The sequence below is a fragment of the Coloeus monedula genome (genome assembly GCF_965178545.1).
Source record: "Coloeus monedula genome assembly, chromosome: Z".
Classification (NCBI taxonomy): Eukaryota; Metazoa; Chordata; class Aves; order Passeriformes; family Corvidae; genus Coloeus; species Coloeus monedula.
In genome coordinates, this window is record NC_138822.1 from 83,294,656 (window position 1) to 83,321,208 (window position 26,553).

Sequence of the window (26,553 nt, forward strand, 5' to 3'; positions counted from 1 at the left end):
GACTGCAAATAAGCCTATAAGCAGTCAGCTGCCCAAGTGATCCACATGGCAGTATAACGGTAATGCAAAAAAACATGAATGCACATCTTGTAAGGGCTGTACAGTTTATCTTCTTCACTTCATCTGCCTTGCTACCAGCTGAAAACGTTTTGCTAGTTTTAAGACAGACTGCATATGCTTACACAAATGCAGATGTTTATGATTGTTATGGGATGGGAGACAAACCTCAATACACAAATCAAGTAATGTGACATGAAAAAATAAAGACCCTGTTTAGAATTTGCCCACCATTAACTACTAAAGAATTTACAAACAATTCATTAGTAGCTCGTATCTGAGCCAATTAGCAAGATTTAACGGAAAGCTTGTGGCATACAAAGCAGTTTAAACACTTTGTAAGATTAGGTCTAAAGAATTACGTTTTCCAACTTTGTTAATATTAATACCAAATCATGTTAGAGCTTGCATTTAACAAGTCTTCCCATTCTTTCAATAGCACTGGCATGAAAAAGGAGTAATTATAGAATTAAGAGTTTCATTGGTCAAAACATCAGCTGTGAACACACTGATTCCTACATTGGCAAGGAAATACTTCAAAATGCTGTACCATGAGAGGCCTAGGAATCATTTTAGTCTATTTTACAGCTAAAGCATCCCATTACAGACCCTCCAAAGCCAATCCCTCCCACAAGATTTTTATGATGCGAGAGAGGGCAGAATATTCACCTGGTTTGTTCAGAGAAGCTGTAAAGGCCTGTTGTATCCCACTGATCTATCGTGTTTGGTGTACTCAGTCCCCAAATTTCAGAGCAAGTGCTGTGCATAAATTGAAAACAAAAACAAAAAATTGATATGAATATGGAACATGGTTATTCAAAACACCATGATGTCAAACATGGAAAAATGTACAGAATACTTCCTTTCACATAGAAGATAGAGCACTGTTAGACTGGCATTTAAACTGACTTCTCATGCTATATTTTCTATATGAAGGAGGCTATCAAAATGGAACAAGTGATTCAAGGTAAATGATAAATGTTTTTAAAGGTGAACAAGTTCTCCAGTTTTAAATAATTGATACAGTTGCAATGTTCCTTAAAACACGCAAAACTTCCTCAGCCTAGTTCTTCATAAAATTCAATTTTAAAAGGTAGTTTCTGGGTTGTTTTTTACTTTTTTCTTTTCTTTTTTTTTTTTTTTTGTTTTTGTTTGTTTCTAAACATAAACTGCCCTAAGACTTGAAACAAAGGCCATGTGTATCCAAAACTGAACATCACAATCTAAAGTTCAAGTACCACCACTTCAGCATTAATCTCATTTTCCATTCACACACTAATTTGTTGCTATTCCAAAAAACCAAAAATTCAGACACTGAAGAAGTCACATTATAGGTGATACTTCACTGTTTTCTGTACTCTCCTTGATTAAACAGCTAAATATTCTTTCACACAGTATATGAAACATAGAATGTTTAACACAGTTTTACAGTGTAGTACTTTGAGATTCAACTACAGAGTAACAATTTTAATTGCTAAATCAAGCAGGAGAAAAGGAAAGACAACTGTGTCTTTACCAAACTGGTTCAAGGAGAAGATCACGACAACAAAGATAAAGGAATAGTCAGTCATAGACAAACTAAAGCAGAGGAAGATTTAAACAAAGCAAGAAAACAACATAGGATTGTAAAGAGGCAGCAGACTTTCAGAGGCATAAATGAAGCTCAGTTCTATAACATACTTGCTCAGTGACCACTGAAAACAGACAGTTTATTTTCTATAAGTAACATACAACTAAACCTCACACCTCAGAAATGAAGAGAATTTGATTCACAACAAACTTGAATCTCTGCTTCCTAATTATGCAGCCTGAAGCTTGGCTGGCTGCTACATTACCTTTAAAATTAACAGGATTGAAAAATTTGCAAAAGGAAGAGCCCAAGATCACCAAACTTCTGATTTTAAATACAAGTGCTGTGACTGAAATCTAAATTACCAAGTTTAGCCAATACACTCAAGTTTGGATTGCGTGCTTCAGAAAAGAAAAGTGAGGTTGGTGTTTTTATTTCTCTTTCATTACACAGGGAAAATTCATTAGCATTGCAAAACAAAAGAGCAGACAGCACAGCACTGGACTTTAAACCACTTTCAGGGCTGACAACCACCTCAACTCCACAGTGAGTTCTAATAAAACCGAAGTGTTGGCCACTGGTGAAGGGAATGAATGCATCTTGCTCCATTCTTGCCTCTACCACACACCTCATTTCTAATGCCATCCCAGGGAGGCTGAAATGTCCATGCCAATGAGAAGTAACCCAAATCAATAAACTGACTATCTGACCACAGAACAAATACGGCTGAAAATACATGTCTTGAGTTACTTTTCAGGCAGATCTCTTCTATTCACTGTAGTTATACGAGCACTACAAAGGAGAAGTGAGAATGTAATTGTGGGTGGCAATGGCCTGCATTTATCACAAATAAATATGTTAAATAAAATGCAGCCTTTTGATATTTTACTGATTACAGACACAAGTAAAATAGTAAAATCTTGTACTAGATGACTTTGCCTAGTAGAGAGCAGCAGAGAGCCAGAGATGCAGGCCCATTCTCTGGCATAGATCCAGCTCTTCACAAAAGCCAACCATCCTGAACAAGTTGCATCCACGTCGGACACAAGCAGCATCACAGCTCTCCAGAACGAGCGGGCAAAGAGGGATCCTGTGCATAGCTGCATCAGCAGAGCCTGTAGCCTCTCTTTTCCACGTTCCTAAGATGTTGAAAGAACAGTGGGCCACCAGAAGCTTTGCAAGGATTGAAGTAGTTGCCCTGAAGACACACGGGCAGCCTGTGGGACACCAGGGAGCATCTCTGCACTGTCCTTAAATATGCATCACTACTGCTGGTAAGACAGATCATCCTGTACATGCAATTAGAAGAACAATCAGCAGACACAAAGCCTGCTGCATATTAATTGACATAGTGAGCTCTGACAGCTCGCTACCTTTGAGCAATGGATCCTTCATACAAAGCAGTGCTCCAAAGCTGGCGCTGTCACACAGATTACACATTCCCAAAACTGTGGGGTGCATCACTGGTGTAAGCATGACAGGCCATGCATTTGGTTCACAAGGCTTTTAAGACAGCACATGCAGAAGTAAAATTGCATAGCCCTTGACAAAACACAACGAACAGGAACAGTATTTTATATTGCTAACCTCTTGTCTCTATAAATATTCAAACTATCAAAGCTGACAGCATATTCCACAACCTACAGAAAGACAAACAGTATCGTGAAGCGGACTGTGTGACAGAGCCACAGCTTGGAATGAAGCTCGAAACACCATGGAGGAAGAACAGGCCAGGAGGCACAGAAAAGTGATCAGTTAGAGCAGCAAAACTGCTCCAATAGTCATTGGTTTACACGACATGCTATCTTCTGGGATGCGTATCTGCTTAGAGCTGGGAATAGTATCAGCGTTTTACTGGCTCATCTACACTAGGACTATACTTAAACTCCAATAATGCACAATCAAACACAGAAGAGCCTGCAGGAAATCATTTTATATGATCAATAAAGTCAGCTCAACAAAGCTTTTACTGTTTGCTGGAAGAAACATCCAAAGAAATAAAGAGGTTTCTCCACTTCCCGCTGACATAAAAGATCCATTGCCTACAAGGTGCAAGACCATCCCCTCACCACGTCACCCAGGCAATAAATCAAGACACTTAATATTCACACACACGTGCACCAGATCAAAATAAAATTCCTCACAACCCTAAAAACCATACTTCATACACAGTACTTCCATGAAAGGCCACAGTACTTTCATTCATACACAAGCCATTGCCTGACAGAGGCAATGTCTACTCATCCCTGAAAGGTGGCACTGGAAAGGTGACTGAATTCTGAAAGTTTTTTTAACCACCACTAAAACCATCTGAAAGTAGGACAGAGGTACAGATTTTTAGTAGTGCAGAATTACTGCCTCAAAATAAACAGAGATCACTCACTCCTAAATCTACCTTTCTGAAGCATCCAAAATCCCATCCAATGTGAACAGTCCTTTCCATGCCTTAGTCCCTAGAGATTTCAGGGGAATCAAGGACTAACATCTGTACTCTTAAGTCAAGCCTTGTCTGGAAGTATTTCCAGGCCCTGGAACATGATCATGTAGGCTAGAAAGCAGCTAGGACATTCCCCAGCATTAGGCCATGCCAATTACTGTTCTCCCACACAATTCCAGGTCTGTGAGCCACACACCATCAGGACCCACTCACACTGGGCAGTTCAGATGCAGCTCCCCTGCTCTACTAGCTAACGGTTGAAGAGTATGGTCAAGGCAGTTTTGAGCCAGTTGGACGTGGTGCCTGGAATGTTCCCAGGCACATCTAATTTATTAGGAGGGAGGCAGCCAAGACATATCACCATTTCACCTTCAGTAAGCACTCCAGCTGAAGCCTGGAAGCACACTTCAGGCTTTGTATTTTACCAGACAAGAGGGTTTGGTTTTGAACTCACTGTACACTATCACTGGTAAGCCATCATTGTTTTCAAAATACAATTTGGCTTCTGTGTCCAAGCTGTATCTAAATCTTTCCTGTGCAGACAATAAACTCCAAAACACAAGCTCAAAGCTAATGTATTTCCTCTCTCCTGAGTGGACACTTTCATTCCGAAGAGCATTTTCACTGCTGTTCTCAAAACAATTTGTTGACAGAGATGTCAACATCTGGTGAACAATACAAAAGCTAGTTTTTTATCTTTTCAACATTAGCTCAGAATAGTAGATCCCCATGTTCTGTGGCCTCTAGCATGCCCTGCTTGAACAGTAGATTGTTACTTTTGCAGATCCCACAAGCGAGTGAATTCATTAGAAGGGACTTCAGGGATATAAAGCACCAATTTGGCTCAGTGTCCCAGGTGATTTGGAGGTCTAACAAGAGAAAACTATTTCCTAGAGACAGGAGAAATGCTGAAAATAAACCTGGAAGGAGTAAGAACTACTCTTTGAGACCCAGGTACTTATAGGGAAAAGTCCAAATCTAGCAGGTATCTGGTTAAGCTGCTACATACTAAACCTGGGACAACTGGGGTTTGGGACTGATCAGGGCATTGATGTGGTGAAGAAAGGATCAGACAAGGTAATACACGGTGGAATCAAAGCTACTTCTGTCAGAGTCTTTCCCTGAAAGGAAAGGGCTGTAAGAGCTGGTGTTTCAACTTGACTTTTTATCTGCTTATAAGGAGCAGCATCTCAGATGATACCATGCAATTCTGGCAAGAAGAATCTTTAATGTGGCTATCAGCATGCAACAGTACACAGTATGCCTTCATTTCTGCCATTTCATCATTTCCTTTAACAGGAAAATCTGAGTTCCAAAAAACCTGTACTCTGGGCAAGAAATTACCTATACAGCAATGAGCTGTAGCAATGCTTCACAATTTTCAGACAAAATGCCAAAACTGACTGTCTTTATTCAGTAAGACAGAAAAAACTGACATACACAAGAAAAATGTGGACACAGGAAAACCCCAACTATTAAAGATAACCTGAAAGTATTTGTATTGCCTTATCTGCATTACATGGATGATGTTCCCAGTCATTATTCCACTACCTTAGTGAAATAACATTTAACTGTAACTCTACTACAAAAACTGGACTATCAAATCCTGGTGCAAATACAGATAAATTATTGATCTGCCCATGAAAAATGAACATGGACAAACAGTTGGTGCTACACTCATGAGTAAGAAATAAAATTGTTTTAATGTAATATATCTCTACCAGAGGAATAATGTTCCTATCAAAATCCATACCAACAGCAAAAAAAAAAAAAACCCTACATGAATGAAATAGTTTAAAGAAACACACTGTAGTGATCTTCTTGAGTACAAAAATACACACAGACATCATATCAACAGAAACACACCGCCCAAAACCAGGTTCTTGTATTTGATATGATTAGGTGGCAAAGGACACTGCAGGAGAAGGCTGAACAGGGTAAGATGACCTGTGACAGCACAACCTCATCTCAGTGAACACAGAAAGACATTTGCATCTTGGCTTGCAGCAGTAGTAACTCTAAACTAGAAACATCAGTAGCTAGAGATGTATATACACAGACCAATCCACAATCCCCTCACTGATGTCCAGATGCCAACTATTAAAGCCTATTGGTACTCAACATAGGCTGCTTAATTAGGATCAGTTTCTAAACGCAGTTAAACGCCAGATGTACTCATTTGCAGATCCAAGCAAGTATGTGCAAGTACTGTCCAGATATTCATGGCCACAGCATCAACAAGCTGGCATCTACACGTGGCACTGCACATCCTCCAAGATGTGCCTGTGCTTTCCTCAAGTGCATTTGCAAAGTAGGAGATACAACCAGGGATAAAGGTGGTCAGTCTTGTCAATAATACTCATTTTTTCAGAGATGCCGTTTATGTGAGGCTATAGCTGAAAAACCAGAAGCCAGCAGAGCTTTAAACAGTTATCCTGTGTGCACCAAAACTATCACACACTGTGCTTGGGCTGCAAGCAATTATTATTACCAATTTTTACTGAGGAACAGAATCAACAGATAACTATCCTACCACTATTTACAGTGTTGGAAATGCTGTGTGCTCAAGGTACTTTTTGTACTAAATGAAGTGCTTTCAATAAGTAAAACATCAGATGAAAGTAGGTAGAACCACTTCAAAGATATTCACATATGAAGTGCCAGAAACTCTATAAAGAAGTTGTTAAATATTGCCACAATTCATATATAACTGCAGTTATATATTTTTCTTCAAAGTCTTGCAAGGTGGAACAGCTCTAAAGGAGCTAGAAGGCACTGTGTTCAGTCGACAGCCTCCTCTTCACCTGAAGTGGTAGCACTAGAAATATGACAAAACCTGAAATGCAAATAGCATGTGGTAGTCAAAGCCCACATTATAAAGAAAACAGTATAGAAATGGTCTTGGACATTTAATTTGCTTATTTGTGAAGTATTACACTGAGTCTCTAAGATCCTTCCTGAATCTCTCACATCTCAGAATCTGCAGCCACTAACAAGTCTGCCAAGTTCATGTTGAAGGCAATCTTCTCCATTTGCCTTTCTCCTCCATCTTAATCATGAGCCTTTCTCCCCTGAATCTAATTTGTCTGCCCTTACATTTTCTGAGACATTTGTAGTGCTGGAGCTGTGGCTGACATGAAAAATAATTTCAGCAATCTGTGACAGTACTCCACTTATCTCTTTTAAAATGTGAGATGAGAATCAAAGTCAGTTTTCCAATTCTAGAATTCTCATGCAAAGTCTTCCCTATAGAAGTGAGCCTGACACTGGTTTTCACTCTGTTTTTACTCAAAGACTAAACAAGAAAAAACACAACAACAAGAACATAAAAATGACCAGGTTTTCACTTGAATTAGAGAAGTTACTTATACAAGCACACAAGCACCTTTACACCAGCCTAACATTTACTACACTTACAACTTTGACTGTTATTTTGTCAAGGAGGCAGAAAAGAGGTGGAAAATTTGCTTCAGGAGCTACATCAAGCCATCCAAACTGGAGTTAGAGCAGTAAGAAATGGCCACTAGACTTATGGAATCCCATTTTCTCTTAACAAATGGGCAAATGCCAGTGCTGTAGCATTGTTCATGGCTGCTTCTGTAAAGCTGACCTGAGAAAACAGGTTGAAGTATGCAAACTCAAGATCTGTATCTTATATATCTTGTATACTGTTTTAAAAAACATAAATCCATCTTGCTATGTAAGATCTTCGATCCAAGACTTCAGAACAATACACTGAGCAGGAAACCAAAGCAGGAACACCACAACACTGAGTTAGCCTCCAATTTCTCACTGGTGTAGCTACACTGAAGCTGCACTCCTGCGAATACACTCCCATTACACTCCACTGACGCTACCTTTGAGAAAAGGACCAGTGAATTGATGTACAGAAGAACAGAATTCTCCGCCTCATACCAGTTATCTTCTTCCTGATGCAACTGAGATTCAAGAACAGCTAAGGAGATATATCAAGCCTTTGGAGCTAGTTCAGAGAGGGTCTCAAAGTCTCCAGTAACAGGAAAAACTGAATTGAACGGCTTAGGTGTAACAAAGATGAAACTAAGTCAGCAATTAAAAAAGTTCACTGGCTTACATACAGTATTGTATTCAGCACAGACAGTTCCTACCAAATCTGCCGGATCATGGTTTCCTTAATTCTGGGTTTCAAATGAAAATATGTGTAGCTGCTTTTATATTCGGATTTGATAGTCCTTTCTATACACTGACAATTAGCACTTTTCCCTATTACAGCCTAAAATGCCAACAAACCAGAGGAGCAATGCTAACTGTATTACCTGTCTTTCTAAACAGCACCTCAGCTAGCTGTATAGCCTGAACAAACACGCTCTAAAATGCAGTTTGATTGACCTAAGTGTCTCAACTACTGAAATGGATGTTGCTTATGTTTCTTTTCCCCATGCTGAGGGTGACAGGGGAAAGGTCACTTGCACTATGCTCACTTAGGAAAGACTAAAACAACCTGCAAAAAGGACATTATTGTTAAGTTCCTTTAATGAGATCTCTACCATACTCCTCCTTCGAATCATTTTGCATCCCTGCAGAACTGATCAATGTTTTCACTTGCATCTCCAGCATCCCATCTTACAGTGACATAATGTCATCTGCTCACTAAGTGTACAGAACCAGGCATACACATTCATCAAATGGAATGACTCAAAGCTACAGCAGTTCATTCCTGCTTGTCAATGACATCAAGTTACAGAGGTCCTGATCTCATTATCTTGCAACAGAAAATGTAAAGATTCAGTATGAAATGTAATTCAGTATGAAATACTGATTTCTCTTCCAATCACCTGCTAGAGGGATGAGCTAGTAAGTTAACAAAAGTCAAATAAAAACCACAGGTATGAATTCTTCCTGAAAATTATTTACACTGCTCTGTGGTGGCACTTGCCTTTAAGAGAAGCTGGACAAAAGTTCTTCCATTGAGACCATTCTGTGATAGACCCTGGGGTAGAAAAGCAGACCCCCAGAAAAGTTCTGTTAAAGGGCAGTATTAGCAACCAGAGTAAATGAATATTTACACATAACTACAGGTGGATAGGTAGTTTGCCACCAGAATCCCCCATTCTTCAAAGGAGAAACAGAGCCTGGCAAGTCTACGAAAAGGATATTAAGTAATGTCTTAAAAAGCCCTGGACTGAATATTCTTGCAGAACTGAAAGTACAGATTTCTCTCTCAGTATAAATTCAACAAAACAAGAGTAAAAGTGTGAGCTGGGCACTGAGCTCCTACAACTAGGAGTGCTTCCTCAAGTGTCTCTAACCCCTCAGATTTACTTATTTAAGTAACTGGCCTTACATAGTTACTAAAAAAAAGAAAAAAAAAAATTGTTTGCCTTCCTCCCCAGAATCCAAAAGCAGACCTTTATGCTTCAGGCAGAGACAGAGATTACTTGCTGAAAACTGTAACTGCACCTTATCTCCCTGCCTCCCTCCACCCCACATACACATTCAGGACACACTACAGCCAAGAAAAAACATTTATGTATGTGCATATTTAGTGGAATATAAATCAGGAACCATTACACAACCTCTCACCTTTCAGAATGCTTTGACGAATACAGTTTACATAGAATTTTATAAAGTATATTCAAAACCATTACATCAAATACAAAATGCAGCATCTGAACTAAGGAAAATGACTTAATAACCTTCCTCATAAATGGATGTATGCTAAAAAAATTAACACATCAAAATAGCCAGAAAAGCAGGAGGCACAGGATGCAATTAACCTCTCTAACACTGTGGGAAAAGAAAAAAGTCATTCAATGACTCCCATTTACTTCAGATTAAAACTTCAAGGATGTCCACAGGGGACACAAAAGTGGAACATGATGTACAAAAGATACTGTTAGAGCCCAGCATGTGAGCTGCCCAGTGTTTGTTTCAGGGCCAGTAGCTAGTTTTCTCTAGCTCTGCTGAGTGCCAGGCCAACAAGTGATCTTGATGAACACTCAAGGCTCCTGCTGCCTTTTCTAAAGGCACACTTCTTCCTGGTCACATATGCAACAAAGTGCCTACACAGGAAAAATACAGATATAAGGCTCTTCAAAGCACTTTATCATCCTCCCTTCTCCCAAATCCTGACGTGCTAGCCCAGTGCTGTTAGACAGAATAAAGCAGCTGACAAAAATCACTGCTACCTTTATTTTTCTCTCAATGCTAGGAGATCCTGGAAGGATAGCACCTCAAAGTTCAAGAGCAATTTTCCCAGGATACCATGGAAACCAAGCAGAAGTAAAATATTTCTTTATTTTTTCATTATCCATATGGTCTGTTCAAACGCAGATCTGATCAAGGAGTCTCTACCTGGCGTTCAAAGGCAGGTGGGGAGTAGAGCCTGAAAACTTCTAAATGGCAAGGTCAAGCAGCACAGAGGTGGGGTCAGGGCTCAGAAATAAAAGGTATGCAGTGCAGCTCAGCCTTCTTCAAGACTCAGCAGGGACTTGGCCACAAGTCTTATGCTCAAAGACCAAGGATGTGGAGCATCCAAAAGCAGCCCACAGAAATCATGAGCTAACAGCTTTGCTGGGAAACCTGCCCTGCAGTTCCCTACTCTCCACCAAACACCACAGCTTTCAGCAGCTCAGCATCTCACAAACACTGAAGCAGTCTAACCGGAGGTAAGAAGAACCTAAGCACAGAAAAACTGCCCCCAATCACATATTCAAAAACAGCCATCAAAACTAATGACTCCTAGATGCCCTGTATCTAGGGAAGATGACAAGTGTGCAACAGCATTCACAATGGCAACTCCCTAAAGACTAACCAAGGGGTGGAGGGAACCCAACGAAAAAAGCAAAAACAACAACAATAAAGAAAAACCTATTACCATGTGAATCCAACAAGCTCTGAGGACGGGGATGTTTATGCTTTAAGACGGCATTCTTGAAATGGTAACTTTGAATTCCTACACTGCTTTCATTACACTGTTATATTCAATAAAGGTTTTCTAACTGCTGCAGTTTCTCATCTTTAGAAACTTAAACTAATCTATGATAATATCAGGCAGCGGGTTGAGATGACACTCAGTGCATTTTCACAGGTTAATGCTATTTCTTTACAGCTAATTCTTTACAGACCTGAAACTCAGAAATATCAAAGGACAAAGTACCTGTACATGAAGACCTATCCAAGACAATAGTGGCTGATATATTCACAACAAATTGGTTTGTTAACAGCAGGCAAATCTCACAGAAGATCATACTTTCAACAGACATTAAAAAATGACCTTTATCTCAAGTTCTCTAACCACTATTAGTCACAGTAAGGGTGGTGAAAGCTTCCCCCACAAGCTAACAGGTACAGCTATCAGGCAAGGGCCAAGTCAAGTAATTTTTCTCAAGTAGTCCGTCATCCTCCAAGAGGGTGAGTGGCTGATGCTACCACTTGCGTGGGCTGTTTTGCAACTGATGGACAGCTGAGAAAACATGAGATGTTTTGATTAACCTTCCCAAACTACTGTGTATTCGGTGTAGTGAGGGGGAGAGATTAGCTCTGCAAGATATTTCCCTTGTCCACAGTCCTCAAAAAGTACGTTAACTTGGCAAAAAGATTACTCCTAGAACAACAGTTACAGGATCTTTTAATACATTATTTCAAACTGAACTTTCCTCTGGACAACCCCTATGAATTACACACCCATCTTGAGAAACCCAAGAAGAAAAACAGAGGTTATATGTTATGAAGTGCTCAATGCAAGGAGGCCACCACAATCCCTGCTGCATTCCAAGCCATGCACACCTGGAAGACAACTGGTGAAGCAGAGAATACACTGACCTTGATCCACATCCCAAACAACAGACTGTCTTTAAGAAAACTTAAAGAAACACTAACTATTATATAGCTAAAGCATAAATGTTTCCTATAAGGAATTTTAAATGAACGCTTAGAGAACGCTTCCCCAAGCAACACACTACGGCAGAGAACCAAATGATACTTGTGACATCACTGTTTGCCAAAAAAAATACAAAATTATGCCTGAAAATAACATCACCCACACTGACAATGCCCTTATTTTGAGGAATATTAAAGACAATTCACAGCTAGCAAGGAAGCCATAAAAAGCCTTGAAGAGTTGAATTGTTCAGATAGAAGCAAGCAGTATTTTATTTCTAAAAAGCACTTTGCATCTTTGCTTAGATATTATATTACATTATATGCTTTTGATAAGGCAAAATCAAGAAAGTAATAGCAAAGGTGCCTAACTAGAGGCCTCTACTCTCCTCAGGCCCAGAAGAGAAAATGGGACCCCACAGCAGATACTATAATCAGAACATTGGAATATGCAGGAGACACCTCTAGAATAAGAATCGAAGCTACTTCCTGAGCTTTGCTGACTAGAGCTTAGGCAGAAAGGATGTGTTAACACCTTGGCCAAGTCCTGAAGTATTCACCATCTTGCTAATGATCCACACCCACAAAATGCATCTGAAGACTGTGCCCACAAGTCCTCTTGCCTTACATCCAATTGCTTAACAGGTAAAGCACCTTCCCAGGACATCCAACAGTTTCTTTTCCTCACTCCACCTACCAGAAGTCAGCCCTGATCTACCACCACCTGCCCTCTGCTGAGGTGCCAGTTGCTCTGCTCTCTCTCTCTCTCTCTGTCCTATGGCAGCCAAAAAGGTGGGATTTTCAAAGGCTCAAAGAACATTAACATTGAAGTTAACAAATACATGGATTTTTCTCTAAGGACAGCTGCTTAAATCCTTCTTGGAATCTCTGTGGTTGTTGGCCAAAACGATGAGGGGTTCCCAGAGGATCAAAAAACACATCAGCACTCAACTCCAGTAAAAGTGTCTTCCCATCAGTGAACAGAATAACAGAATTTTTTAAATGACTGCCATTAATACAGCTTGCACTAGGTAGAGCCCTTCTGCTTTCCTCCTACATTCATCGAATTGAGACATAACAGTGGACAGCAAAGCATTAATTTTTGGGTACTAACTCTGTTTAGACAAGGCATCAGACTGCAAGACAGGTACATGGGACAAACAGAACATTAGACATTCAAAATTAAAATGCAGAAGAACTGAAAAAGCATTTTTGTTACTAGTTTTGTGGAATTTATGGGTAGGGACACATTTAAATTCCTTTCCCTGGTATGGCTGTTGAATTTATATTCAAGTTCCCCTCACTGTAGCAGAAGGGGATATTTATGACATAAAGAGAGTAAAGAATTATCAATGAGCTTGGGTGACTGGATGCTGTGCTGGTGTAGGCTTATGCAAACACAGCAAGGTTCAGAAACCACTCCTGAAAAATGTAGTTGGAGTCCATGAGATGAACATTTGAATAGTCTATTAAAGAGACAAGACTTTTTCAGCCAAACACCTGAGTCAAAAACCATTTCAAACATGACTTGTGTCATAAAGCTGCAAGATTCCACATCAGATGGTATAAGCCTTTCTTCATGTTCAAACCTTCAAAACTACAGCATGAGTTGAAATTATTTCAAGTATAAGAGGAAGTCAACCTGAAGCCTTCCACAAAACTAAGGAGAACTAAAGACCAGTTCTGGGAGGTAACTCGCTAATTTAACTAAACAGTAACTCTGAAATTCTGGCATTTAAGCAAAACTGAGTATGCTTCATTTGCACTTGGCTTTTCTCTATCCAGTACTCAAGAAAAGAACAAACGAAGTACCCAAAAAAGGGGTCTGTTTACCTACAATTATGAGGAGAGATTCTAAGTGAAAATTTTCAACTCTTGTTCTAAAACTGGCTTGTACATTTTGTAATGAAAAGTGACAGTTTGGAGGATCTTTCCTGCACAAACGCAGAAGTCAGATTACTGTGCAGCACTTGTTCAAGGGGATTTCCCCAACCTCATTGTTCTTCTGCCAATTTTAAAGCATATGCAGCGAGATGTGAAGTTACTACAGCTCCCAATTGTTCTCTTGTATCCTGCCAGTCGGCCTCAAACAATGCAATGTGACAGAAGCCAAAGAAAGCTGTTCATGATGAGACTATGGCACTTCACACAGTAAATTTTAGAAGCTTTCCACCAATCAGCAGTGCAACTGAGTCAGTGGAAAAAAAAAAAAACCAAAAAAACCCAAACCCCAAGCAGTAAACAAGACATGGGAAATTACTTTTATTAAATTAGCAGGTGTACATTACAAGCAGGATTAAATCAGTAGGGAGCCTATTAACAAGCTATTTGTGTTCAAAGCTGCAGTAGTAAAAGAACTCCAGTATCTTGTTTAGCCTATAAATTCTTCCTAGGCTAATAGCCTGAGCTACATATTTGGGAAGTTTTTCCTGTAAAATTGGGCGGGTTGTCATAAAACAGTCACACTAGTAAAAACAGCACTCAGGTGTTTTGTTACAGTACCAAGAAAATTAAAATGGCTGACTTCTACAGAAGAATATGATGAGGAGAGGAATCTTCACCAAACTGAATAGCTGGCCAGATACAAAGGCACAAGTTACCACAGCAAGCTAGGGAATAGTTCAGCATTGACTGGGGCTGGGTAAAGACTAATTCCTTTATTGGAGAGAAAAAATAACAACTATTTACAAGATAATTTTGGGGTCAGTATTGACAATAAAGCACAGTCAACGTATTTTTTTGGAGTGACTAATACATCATCTTAATGACAGCACGAACTGACTGTCAAGATGCAGGTATTACTCTTCCTAGTCAGAGCTTTCTACCAGAACCCACTGTGCAGGTAAGTTGCTAAAGTAACACAAGTAGCCCCAGTATCAGTTGTTAACCTGATAATTAATTGCATATTAAAAAAAAAAAAAAATAAAATAAAAAAATCAAGCAAGCTAGCTTTAACACCTATTTTTGTTTCAGACTCTTCCTGCTTCTTACCATTAAGGCAATCCTAATGAAGTACAACACTAACTTGAACAAAAATTTTCACAAATTCTAACCGCTCACATTTTCACCCCCAAATTTGCTTTCACATCACTGATATTCCAACAGCAAAACATACTTTAAGGTTACTCCCTAAACAATTAATATGCCTTATACCAGTGAAGTGAAGGTGGCCTTATTACAATCCTTAAAAAAAAAAAAAAAGGAAAAAAAAATCTCCATTTATAGACAGAAAAATGACAGCAAATTAAAAGCTTAGGTTACCTGGGAAAAAGCAGCAGAGCCAAGGCCAGAATCCACATTCCCCAATCCTTTATCCAGTGTTTCAGTTAGTATACAATATCATCCTCAAAATTCAACATTTTTTCCTCCTGACTCAAGAGACAAGTGCTTTTGAACTATACAGCATTTTGCTACTGGCTAAGTATCTCACACATTTATATTTTTACACATTGACCTAGCTCAAATGACATGCCAATACTCTCTGCCTGGCACACCAACTCTAACAAATTATGTGGCTAAGTCACATGGCTTCCTGACTCACACGAGCTTAAAACTGGCAGCCCTAAGTATCTTTATTTAATACTCTAAGACTTCCTTTTTCAGGATGACATCATTGTAAGATGCTGTAACCTGAGCTATGTCTACACTAAAGCTTAACCTCAGCTACAGCAATTCAGTCCTTACCACTAGCCACAGCTGTGCCACAAAACAAGTTAACAGTTATGTTTTAGTATTTGTAATTAAACCTCACTCAATTACACTTGAGCACAATTGCTAGTCTTAACACCCCCTGCCATGGGCAGGGACACCTTCCACTATCCCAGGTTGCTCCAAGCCCTGTCCAGCCTGGCTTTGGGCACTTCCAGGGATCCAGGGGCAGCCACAGCTGCTCTGGGCACCTTGTGCCAGGGCCTCCCCACCATTACAGATGGGAATTCCTTCCCAATATCCCATCCATCCCTGCCCTCTGGCACTGGGAAGCTATTCCCCCTTGTCCTGTCACTCCAGGCCCTTGTCCAAAGTCCCTCTCTTGGAGCCCATTTAAGGTACTTGAAGGGATTCTAAGGCATCCCTGGAGAGAGACTATTTCAGTAGGAAGTGGCAGTAGAAGAAAACTAAGCTATTAGAGGGGAAAAAGCATTACCTTGTGCTCATATTAATCATGTGTCCTTCTCTACACATGAAATATACCAACATCATGAATCAAATAGGAGAAAACTAACAAAATTAGCTTTTAGGCAATAATGCGGAAATTATATTGAAAGGGTTAATAAAAGAAGGAATAACATGGTTCAACACAGTAACATTACCAACATTGCCATATTAATTGCTAAACTCAAGTTTAGACATTAAGATTCAGGGAGACTTGAAGTCAAACCTCATGTGAATTTTTATTTCCCACTGTAGGTCCATGCAGCATCTAAAGGTGTTTTGCAGCCTACAGATTGAACATGTCATTTTACATAATTACGGCCAGTATCCTGTTGTCTATAAGCACATCCTTTAGTCTTTTACAGAGAACAATATTGAAGTGCCACCCTAATTATGGGACTGCAGAGTAAGGGCGGTTTGATCCTCCTGCTACACCTTTCCAATGAACACATCTGAAGTATTCACAGCACCAGGTATCACAAGGAGGAGCACAAGATTATGAAGCTAATCTTGGCTAACCCTCCACAAAATCTCAGCTGTTTCTTGCCATACTTCCAGAAAAGATTTCTTTGGCTTTGTTCTGAAGAATTGTTTTTATTGAATTTCCAACAAGAGAAAAGCAGAGGGGGGTCTGCTTCATTCTCATGAGATGAGGGAGTCATGAGAAAAGGGAGTCAGTTTATCAACAATTTACAAGCATGTTACTCCTGTAATCTCAGCAACGAAAAGGATACTTCAGTGAACTCTGATGCATTGTCTTAAATATCTATATGTATTTTTGAAAGCTTAAGATGTTCAACTATAGTTTTGATACATTTAGAGAACTAATTTACGTCTAACTGAATGCATCCAGACTGAGAAACACATGGTTTGAGAACATTTTTAATATATTAAACTATGATTAAGAGTAAGTGTCCATCCCCAGCTTGAATACTGGATTACCCCAGCTCTGCTACAAACTATCGGACAGCGCCAAGTTTTGTTTCTGGAAAAACAGGCTTCACCTCTGTCTGGACTGCAATGTTATTTTAGGATCTACTATGCCAACCCAACTGCCTACTGCTGTCCTCTTCACTAACTCACTCATAGCTTAGCAGATGTTGGGAACTCTCCTAGAACAGTTCCCAGTGAAACCCTCCCTACTCTCCACTTTGATTGCTGAAATCACCCATGTACTATGGCTTTAACCCGAGAATTAACAAAGGAGTACCTACCTGTATTGCTGTCCTCTGAAGTAATCTATTTTGGGAAAAGATATTAAAGCCTGAAAACAATCTATTCTAGAAGCCACATCAGCTTGACAACTCTGCTCTACTGGTGATCAAAAGCATTCCTAAAACTAGGTTACTGCATGCATCACTGTCCTGACATATTCCCAAGAAATCCAAGAAAACATGCTAACTGGTAGAAGAGGAGTTTTTTTTCCAATAAGAACTGTGCTCTTTATACCCAAATTTTCTTTTTACTCATTTATGTGAAGAAAAAGGCACCAAAAAGCTATAATTTTAAAAGATTTGTTTGTTTTCAAACAGCATTTACATGCCAGTTGTCCCATCTTTGAAAAGGGCATTTCTTTGCCCAGTGTACACGTGCTACTAACTCTTGTGTAAAGACTGATATCAACACCTGTAAGTTCCACATATGGAGGCTCAGAGTAACTAACAGAGAGAGCCAACCTTCAGAAAACAATTCTAACAAATGCCATAAACCATGCCTAGGCTCCCTGTCTTACCCACAGTGCTAACTCACTGTAGGGAATGAGGAAAGGGCTGCAGGGCAGGCAATCAAAGGAATAACATTTATATAATAGAGAAACACAGGTATTTTTAAAGGATTTTGATCATGTCAAATGGCCTCATTTTCATGTGTTCGATAAATTCTCATCAGATTCTGCAGTTTAAAGTACTGAGCCATTGTAGAATACATCAGAAATACAGGAAAAAATTAAGATATACTGGATTTATTTCCCTGATACTTTAAGCAAGTCTAAGAGAAGAAGTCAATTGTCAATAGCATTGTTCAGCATGAAGAGCAGTCTTTCAGGCTCAGAAGTTACATAGATATTTACTTGACAAAAAAACCCTTAACCAAACAACAACCAAACCTAAAAACATTACAGCCTTCAGATGCAATCAAGATATGCTACTGTATTTTATATTCTTTAGGAAAGAGTATCAGAAGGTATTCTGAATGCAATGCTTAAATAACAACACCTTATTTCCCTAACAGAACCAGGGTGTGATCAATTCCATGGCAGCAGTTAAAAAAATTAATAGCCTTCACTACCAGATGAAGTGAACGCCATACAAGTATGGCTTTAAAACACTTGAGATATTACTACTTCATCCTAAAAAACTCACAGAAACACCAAAGTCAATGAAGCTGATCAGTAATTCCAACCAATCACTTCATTTGTAGCTGTCTGCTTCACATTCCCAACACTCCCTCACAATCTTCCACATTCCCAAAACCATGGAACCCATTGCAGGGTTTTTTCTTTGATTCTGAATGGTACAAAAAACCAAAATTCAACTCATATTGGAAGTAGAATGCAGGCGCTCTAGAAATCTAACTGTGGACTGTGAATTCCACAAATCATCTATATTGTTACTCTCATTCTAGAAGTCAAAATTGGGAAGCTGCAGAAAAGCAAGCAAAAATAAGCTTCTAAAAGCCACAGCACAGAGATGCTCTCCTCATGTTAAAAATGACAGAAAGAGAGCACATGTAAGACCAGATAATACTAAAACTCTAATGGCAAAGCAGGCTGAAAAGCAAGAGCTTGACAGCAATATTAGCCCTCGCTCTGTTCTGGAAGCGACTGCTGCGTTTCACCTGAGACTCTGAAGCACCTGCATGGAACCAGCACCCCAGAAGAACATCTCTAAGCTGCTATTTCAGAAAAATGGGGTTTTAAAAGTTTACTTCAGCCAAAAATCTGTCAGATTGCTTTACATCAACATTCCATATTGCTCTGCATTTGTGATGCAACTTAATATAAAGCAGCAGTAAAATTTACCTCCTCTGCAGGAACTAAGGCCTCAAGTTAAAGCTGGGATTCAACTGTTAACTACTGTGATTCCACATACAGTACCAAAAACAACTATACATAATAACTGTAATATAACTACTGCTGTTAATGTCAAAAAAAATTGTCCAAATTCAGTGCTTCCCTTCCTCTAGCTGTTTTTTAAAAATTTATTTCCAATTTTGCAAAAATAGGAACTACAACAGTCCAGTCAACATTATTCCAAACCTGACCCAACTAAATTCTTTTATTAGTTGTACATTATCAGGCATTTTAGCAAAGCAACTGGTTTTTGGTCTCATTTAAAAGAAGCAAAAATAAAGCATGAAGCGTATCCTTACTCTTTTTAAGACAGAAAAACCACTTAACTTATCACACCAAAATATCGGGATGCTGAAACTAGTTGTGTTTCCGTACTTTGGATTCCAATTCTCTGTGCTGTTACCACTGAAACAACTTTTTAAATGAAGATAAAACTATCAATATGCCAGTTGATTATTCACTACATGGCATGGTTTGGTTCGTTAAATGCTTGGATTTTAGCTGTCACTAGTTACAAAGCATTTATGGACTGGGTTTTGAGGAACCAGGTCTAGTGGAAGATGCCCCTGCACATGGCCATGGCAGGAGTTGAAGCTAGATGATCTTTAAGGCTCCTTTCAACTCAAACTATTCTAAGATTCTATGATTCAAAAGAATAATCCAGGCTAAGAAGGAAGAAACTGCTCCATCAGAAGAAGGATGCTCACACTGTTTCTTCACTGACTGCATCTTGTGCCCATGTCAAAACTGCAAGGGAGAACATGAAGACAAGCTCTTAAATGCCACCAAATTCATTCTGTATTTTAGAAAAGTGAACTCATGTGCCAACATTAGTTTCAGAATACATAGGGATTATGTGATTAGAATCCCACTGGCTTGCTGGGAGGATTCAGCGAGATAACTAGAAATTACTTAGAGGGCTGGTGTCAAAAGGACTTCTGTACTTATTTAGCCTCTGCTCTAGATTACTGACCCACTTATGGAGAGCTAAGAAGTCCTGCTGTGCAATGCCAACACCCACCCCATCTGTTTGTTTCTGCTTTCTCAGAACCTCCATTAGTCTCCTAAGAAGTTGTGTTAATTACCACATGAGCAGCTTTTGTGTAGTACACAGGATCAGCCTCCCTTAGTGTGCAGTCACCTTGACAAACAGCACAGGAGCAGAACAAACCTGATTCATGTGATTATTGATAACACACAGTAAGAAATGCAGATTTCTGAGTAGGTGATTTAACACAACTTTGTTCAAGCTGCTCCTCAGTTTTGCAGAAAGTCTGCAGGAGTTTAGATGCTTTAAGTTTCAATGACGAAAAAGTATACTAGAGTTAAACACTGTATCAAACTCTCTGGAAATCTCCAAGGGGACCAGAAACTTGGGAAACTGCAACTGGAAGTTTTCTTGAGGGAATAATGCAACAGTGACAAACAGAAGCATCCCACAACGGTTGTCAGTATCTACAGCAAATAAAAGAGCATTACTAAGTAAAACTAAAGCTAGCTAAAAAACCAAGACACACAAAAACCCTCCCCAAGCAGAACAACATTTGGAAAGCTAACCCAGCTGTCACATCAGAACTGCATCTCAGCAGCTTGGCACCACAAACTTCCTGCTGACTAGTAAGGAAAAAAGTTTCAAATTCAGCATTTTATTATTTATCCCTGCTGATCTGCAGATCTTTAAGACATTCATTAAAGTGGGTCTCAAGCAGTGGTTTCATTAACTGACTAAATCCAAGAACAGAATCTCCAAGAAGTCATTACAGTACTGAGTTGATGTTTGTTATTTCTTGGGAACCCAGACTACTGCTGTCAAAGTGAAGTAATATCAACAATACAAAACCCAGCTATGAAATTCAAAATTTCTGTATGGCACTGCTGGTGACCCTGATATCACCCTGCCCCTTAATGCCAAAGCCATTTTTTATTTTAAAAGTAAACCCTGTATAATAGCCAACATCACTTGAAAAACTCTTTCTGGCTTAACTCCTAGGGTACTCAGGAGGAGTAAAATCAAGGTCCAGTCCTTTTTACAGCTGAGTCGAGGATAAAGAACAGCAAGAACTGCTGGTCCCAGAACATTTGTATTCCATTTTAAAGAATTATTTATTATGTCTACTTTAGCACAAACGGTTATGCAGGCATACTCATAGCAGACTAGAGTCTACTCAAAAATAATGATGTATTAGAATATTGTTTGTATCTTCTAACAAAATTCAGTGTAGACATCTGTTCTTCTGAGGTAGCAATATCTACTGCTCCAGTGTCCCTGCAGGAGAGCTTTAGAAAATCCAAGAGCTCTAGAACATAGATACACATTTTATATCAAGTGTGTTTAACTTCTGTCATATAACACCTTCCAATTAAGCACTTTATCTTAGTCACAGTAAAGACCTGCTAAATACATAAAGTCAACTCAAGAAATATATAACCTTACAGGTTCCAATCAGTCTGCTGATAATACACTAAGATAAGAAAGTGTTAATGTTTTTTAATTGATTGTTTCCATCTGGCAAATGGAAAAAAGCAGAAGGGAAAGACAGAAAATTTTGGGTATATTCTAGGGAAGAAAATACAAGCAGAGGGCAGCATTAGAAACAAAAGGTGAACAGAATAGAGAAAAAAAAAAAGAATTAGTCATTCATTCAGGGCATACTCATGACCTTCCCAGACAGCTGTGTCAAATCTGAAACAGAATGCTGAAACCATTATCAGATAACAGCTACAACACACTTGATATACGGAATCATTAGTGACATCAGTCAAATCTAGTTTGCACTATGATTAATAAGAAGTTTAAAAGGAGCTGGGATGAATGTGCTAATACAGAAATGAAGTTCATATACCAGATGTAGTTCCTCTTCCCTATAAATAATTTTAGTGTCGAATGCCCAGAAAAGTGAGATCCTCTAACTTTTTCAGGGAAAAACCACACCTGTGAAGTGATTTGATACTTCTGTCACACACAATGAGCTTGCCTGGCACCCCAGTGGGATTTCAGTGCAACATGAATCAAGAGCAGACTGCATTATACTTACAAACATAACCCTTGCTCTCGCACAGCAGTTGCTATGAATTAAGCTGGGAAAGTCAAAGGGGTAGAATGCAAGTTGTTCATCTAAATGTTTATATGTATCAGGAGCAGAAGAGTAATTCTAGAAATACCCCAAGTTATTAAACAAAAGTGTTTTCATTAAATGATAACAATAATTACAGTAAATAAACTGGTCTTCAGACAACCTGCCTTCAAAGATAAAATTTCCCTTCAAAAGGGGGAATGGAGGCAGCTTGTAAAATTTAAACTAGCAGATATAACTGAAAATAATTAGATGACTGAAGTGTTGACCAAGGAAAAACTAGTCTTTTGGGTTTTTTTAAAGTGAAAGTGTTGCCTCAAGTATGCCCCCCTCCCCAAGTATAGACAGGGTTATTAAATAAAAGCATAAGGCAATACTAAGAACCAAGAGCGGTGTTAAACATCACCAGAATACACACAAACAGGAACCTACACAGCAATGAAAATTGAAATGTAAAGAAATTGTGACTTCACAAAGCATGTGACTCAGTTATAAGCAAGCATTATATAAATCCAATACAGGTTTCACATAATTTTAAAGAATCAAAAGCATGCAACTGTTTTTCTAGTCATTTGTCCACAGGAGGTATGAGCATCCATTTAGTCATTTCCTAAGTGTCTGTAACAATCTCAAACACAACAGCACTTACCTTGGTATTGTCACACATTTTGTATTGCAATTCTGAGTGGTAATTGCTTTCTCAAGCTCATCCAGCTGTCCCGTTTTCTTTAGCTTCTTGACCAAGCTTTTCACTGCTTTTTCACACCACTTCTCCTCCTGACCATTCTGCTCACCACCACCAGCCCCTGCAGTGCCACCAGCGGATTTCTTCCACCCCAGAAGTCTCTTCACAACTGGTGGAGTGAATGGCAATATGGACGACATGACTTTCACCAGACAGAGCACTCAGCAAGCAATAAAATGGAGATTCCTGTCTGACGCCTAAAAACACAAACAAAAACAAGAGACACGTTAGCAGTGAGGTTTCACATGAAACAAATACCTATCTCCATTAGGACCTTTCACTGCCAAATGTCACAGGATACTGCATCCCAAAATAAAACACAGATAAATAGCTCAGAAGTAGTCTGTATCACGGTTAGGTACCTCATGAATAAAGATCAAGTGTGCTGTAGACTCTTCAACAGCTAACACAGACCAAGATTACTGTTGCAATAGAAATTTAATTTTTTCTCAAGTCTTTCCTGACTAAAGCAAACTTCAGCAAATACAGAAGGTAACTTGAGTCTAGCTTTGCACCTAGGCTAGCTGGTTTAAGTAATTTATTAATATTTTCCACAAGTGACTGGCAAATTACACACATATATACGCATGCTCTGCCCATCTCCAAATTAATTGAGCAGGCAAAATTGTGTTTGGAAGGTCATTTAGTCATTATGGCTTGACAGAAATTTTCCAACAGCCAGCCATCTCGCAAACCTTTTCTCATTTTGTCCTGTTTTAAATAACTACCAATTTTTGTTCCATGGGGGACACCAATTTCAAATTCCCTCTAAGTCTGGTAATAAGCCTATTCCCCTCTAAAGTTCAATGGCCTACAGATAATGAATTCCCTCAACTGGCAGCCCTTAAAATCAAGTCTTTCAAAATTCATTATAGGAACAGTTAAAATCTTAGTTTGCAGGCACCAGCGTAGTAGAACTGTCTGTTTTCAATTTTGATAGCCTTTCATTCAGCACAACTACCTGATCAGGATATTAATATAAAATGAAATATTAAAAGGGATGCTGAAACTGGGGCTATGTTTAGCATTCACTGCAATATGCACTTCAAATCATTTGAAAGAGAAATGATAGCCACTTAGAAAAAAGGCAGCTTGCTTTTGCAGCTTCCATTAGGCCAGTTTTAGGTATTAAAATAAAATACCTGAAATCAACAGGCAGACAGCTGTTAGAAATTGCTCAAGGACATTAATGGGCCTACAGATGGAAGCATAGCTTTGAAGTCTAAAATGATCCTATCACCAGGCAACAAATAGGTATTTGAACTCCAGAAAGTTCCCATATTCCCAAGCTGTGTAAGTTAGTTCAGTCAGCAGAAAACACCTTGTTTTCGCTAAAAGCTAGTGCTACCTTCAGGCTACTTGATTTGAGCTTTGAAGGCAGCTTACGTGCCTCTCCAACCTGTACGGGCACACTCCCCATATCTATCCAAAATATACCAACTTCATCTTACTGAAGTCTCCCACCTGCACAACAGCGTGATTCGAGGTAATTCAGGCTGCAGCATTCATGGCTAATTTATGCCTTGTCACATTTTTGCAGTTTCAGTGAGGGTCAAGTCAACAAACATTAGATTATATTCTACAGGTAACTTTAAGTCATAACTTTGCAGCTTCCACAAAACAGAACATTCAGTAGGCATAACATTTCAGTTTCAAATAAATTACACTTCCATAAACCAGTTTCTCAGACCATCCAAAAATATGACTGAACCAAGCAATGTACTTTTCTGGGGTCAAGGAGACAAAGGCTCCAGTTAACAGGGACCAAGACCAACACTGATAATTTTATGCAAGTCATTCAAAATACTCCATCCTAAATCACAGAATCACTGAGTGGTTTGGGAGGGGACTGTTAAAAATCATCTTGTTGCACTCTCTGCCATGGGCAGGGACACCTTCCACTATCCCAGAGCTCCATTCAACCTGGCCTGCAACAGCTCCAGGGACGGGGCAGCCACAACTTCTCTGGGCAACCTTCGCCAGGGCCTCACCTCCCACAGAGGCAAGAATCTCCTCCCTATACCCAATCCAGATCAACCCTCTCTCTCAGTTTTAAACTGTTGCACTTTTTTTGTCAGTAGAGGCCCTGTTAAAAAGTCAAAGCATTTATTTTCACACAAGACTTTTATAAAGAACTTTCATTCTTCCAATAACGTTACATTATTACCGAATTGTCCTCAATAACTCCAACTGCAGGTTTTGCTGACTGCAAAAGCATTGCATTGGAGGCCTGGCTACAGCAAACAAGAAAAATAAACTGAATAGACATTTTTAATGAAACACTGACGAGGACACTTAGGGTACAGTTTCATAAGGAGTCAAACCAACACAACAGCTTCTTGCCACAGGAAGCCCACTTCTCCTTCCTTTCTTTCCTGTGGCACCACCACCTCGGCACCATTGTTAATGGTCTTCCACAAAAATTCAGCCAGGTTGGAGTAAAAACCGATCAATTTTGTGGGGTTTTTGACAAGTTAATTCTTTTAAGCTAGCAAGCTGCTCACACGTGGTACTGATGTACTACAGGTGATGTCAGATGAGTTACAGGAGTGTGGAAAGAGAACTCTAGCCCCGGACTTCAGTTGAAGTGCTAGTGTTGACTGCATAGCTGCAAATGTGCTTTAAATTCAATCATTTTGGTAACAAAGCCAAATTAAGCAGCCTGACATGCTCTGAACCATTTGAGGGTCCAGCAGTGAGACACGTTAGACCCCTAATGAGTACACCAAGTAGCTCCAGAGACTAAACAGGCAAGCTTGCATGGCCTCCACTGGTTGAAGAAGCACACTTGGTTTCCAAAACATGGAGAAGCAGTCACTGTGAGCTTTATAAAAAGACTTCAGCCTTTCAGCAAGGCCAACATTGGGTGCTTCAGAGGCACACACAAGAAATTCAGAAAGACTGAACTAAAGGAGACAACCTCTTTGGCTATCAAGATCCTGTTTCAAAGAGTAGTAATTGATGGTGTAATATCTGAACACTAAATTCAGTGCTGACAGATGTAGGCAATCAAGTAGCACAATCATGGCTGATCCACACACCAATTCTTATCCTTATCTGAGTATTTCCTGTTCTTTAGTTTCAAATTTGACACCTTTCAGTGCCACAGAATACTCCTTTGACCGTCAGCCTTATAAAATGCAGACTTCAGAAAGGTCTCATTTACCACCAAGGTGGTAAATAGCCTCTTTCAGAGCCTATTCTTCCAGGCCCTCCAAACATTCTCAATACTTTTATCCAATTTTTCAGCTTTATAATACTCCCTGTGATGAGGTACTCAATTTTGCAGTATTCTCTCCCTTAAGAATGATACGTAATTTTCTGTATTCTGGTTTGGTTTTTTGTTTTTTTTTAAACAAAGATTTGCCTTTTGGCTTCAAATGCACATTGAGTGACTTAAGTCTTAGAGCAGGAAAGCATTTCAAAATTCCATACATTTCAGTTTTTCTCTGTATTTGAACTCTCATTATTTTGACATACTCAGAGGAAAATAATTTTTTTAAAAAATCTCTTTTCACATTTACAAAACACTGTAGGCTCAGACCTAACTAATCAGAAGTTTCCAGATACCATACTTAATTTTATACA

The 26,553-nt window shown here is 39.2% G+C and overlaps 1 protein-coding gene across 6 annotated transcripts in view; it reads right to left on the reverse strand.

Annotated features, from left to right (window-relative positions):
• Positions 1 to 26,553, reverse strand: part of SMAD2 (SMAD family member 2) — a 50,085-nt gene that overhangs the window by 15,944 nt on the left and 7,588 nt on the right. For 4 of the 6 annotated variants that reach the window (XM_082300899.1, XM_082300895.1, XM_082300898.1 and 1 more), the window contains exons 2-3: positions 22,870 to 23,162; positions 727 to 816 (exon numbers count right to left, since the gene is read on the reverse strand). In XM_082300899.1, coding sequence (XP_082157025.1) covers positions 727 to 816; positions 22,870 to 23,105 — 326 coding nt within the window. In that variant the 5' untranslated portion in view covers positions 23,106 to 23,162. The remainder of the gene's footprint in view (positions 1 to 726; positions 817 to 22,869; positions 23,163 to 26,553) is intronic. The other 2 variants (XM_082300897.1, XM_082300896.1) reach the window with 1 other exon arrangement.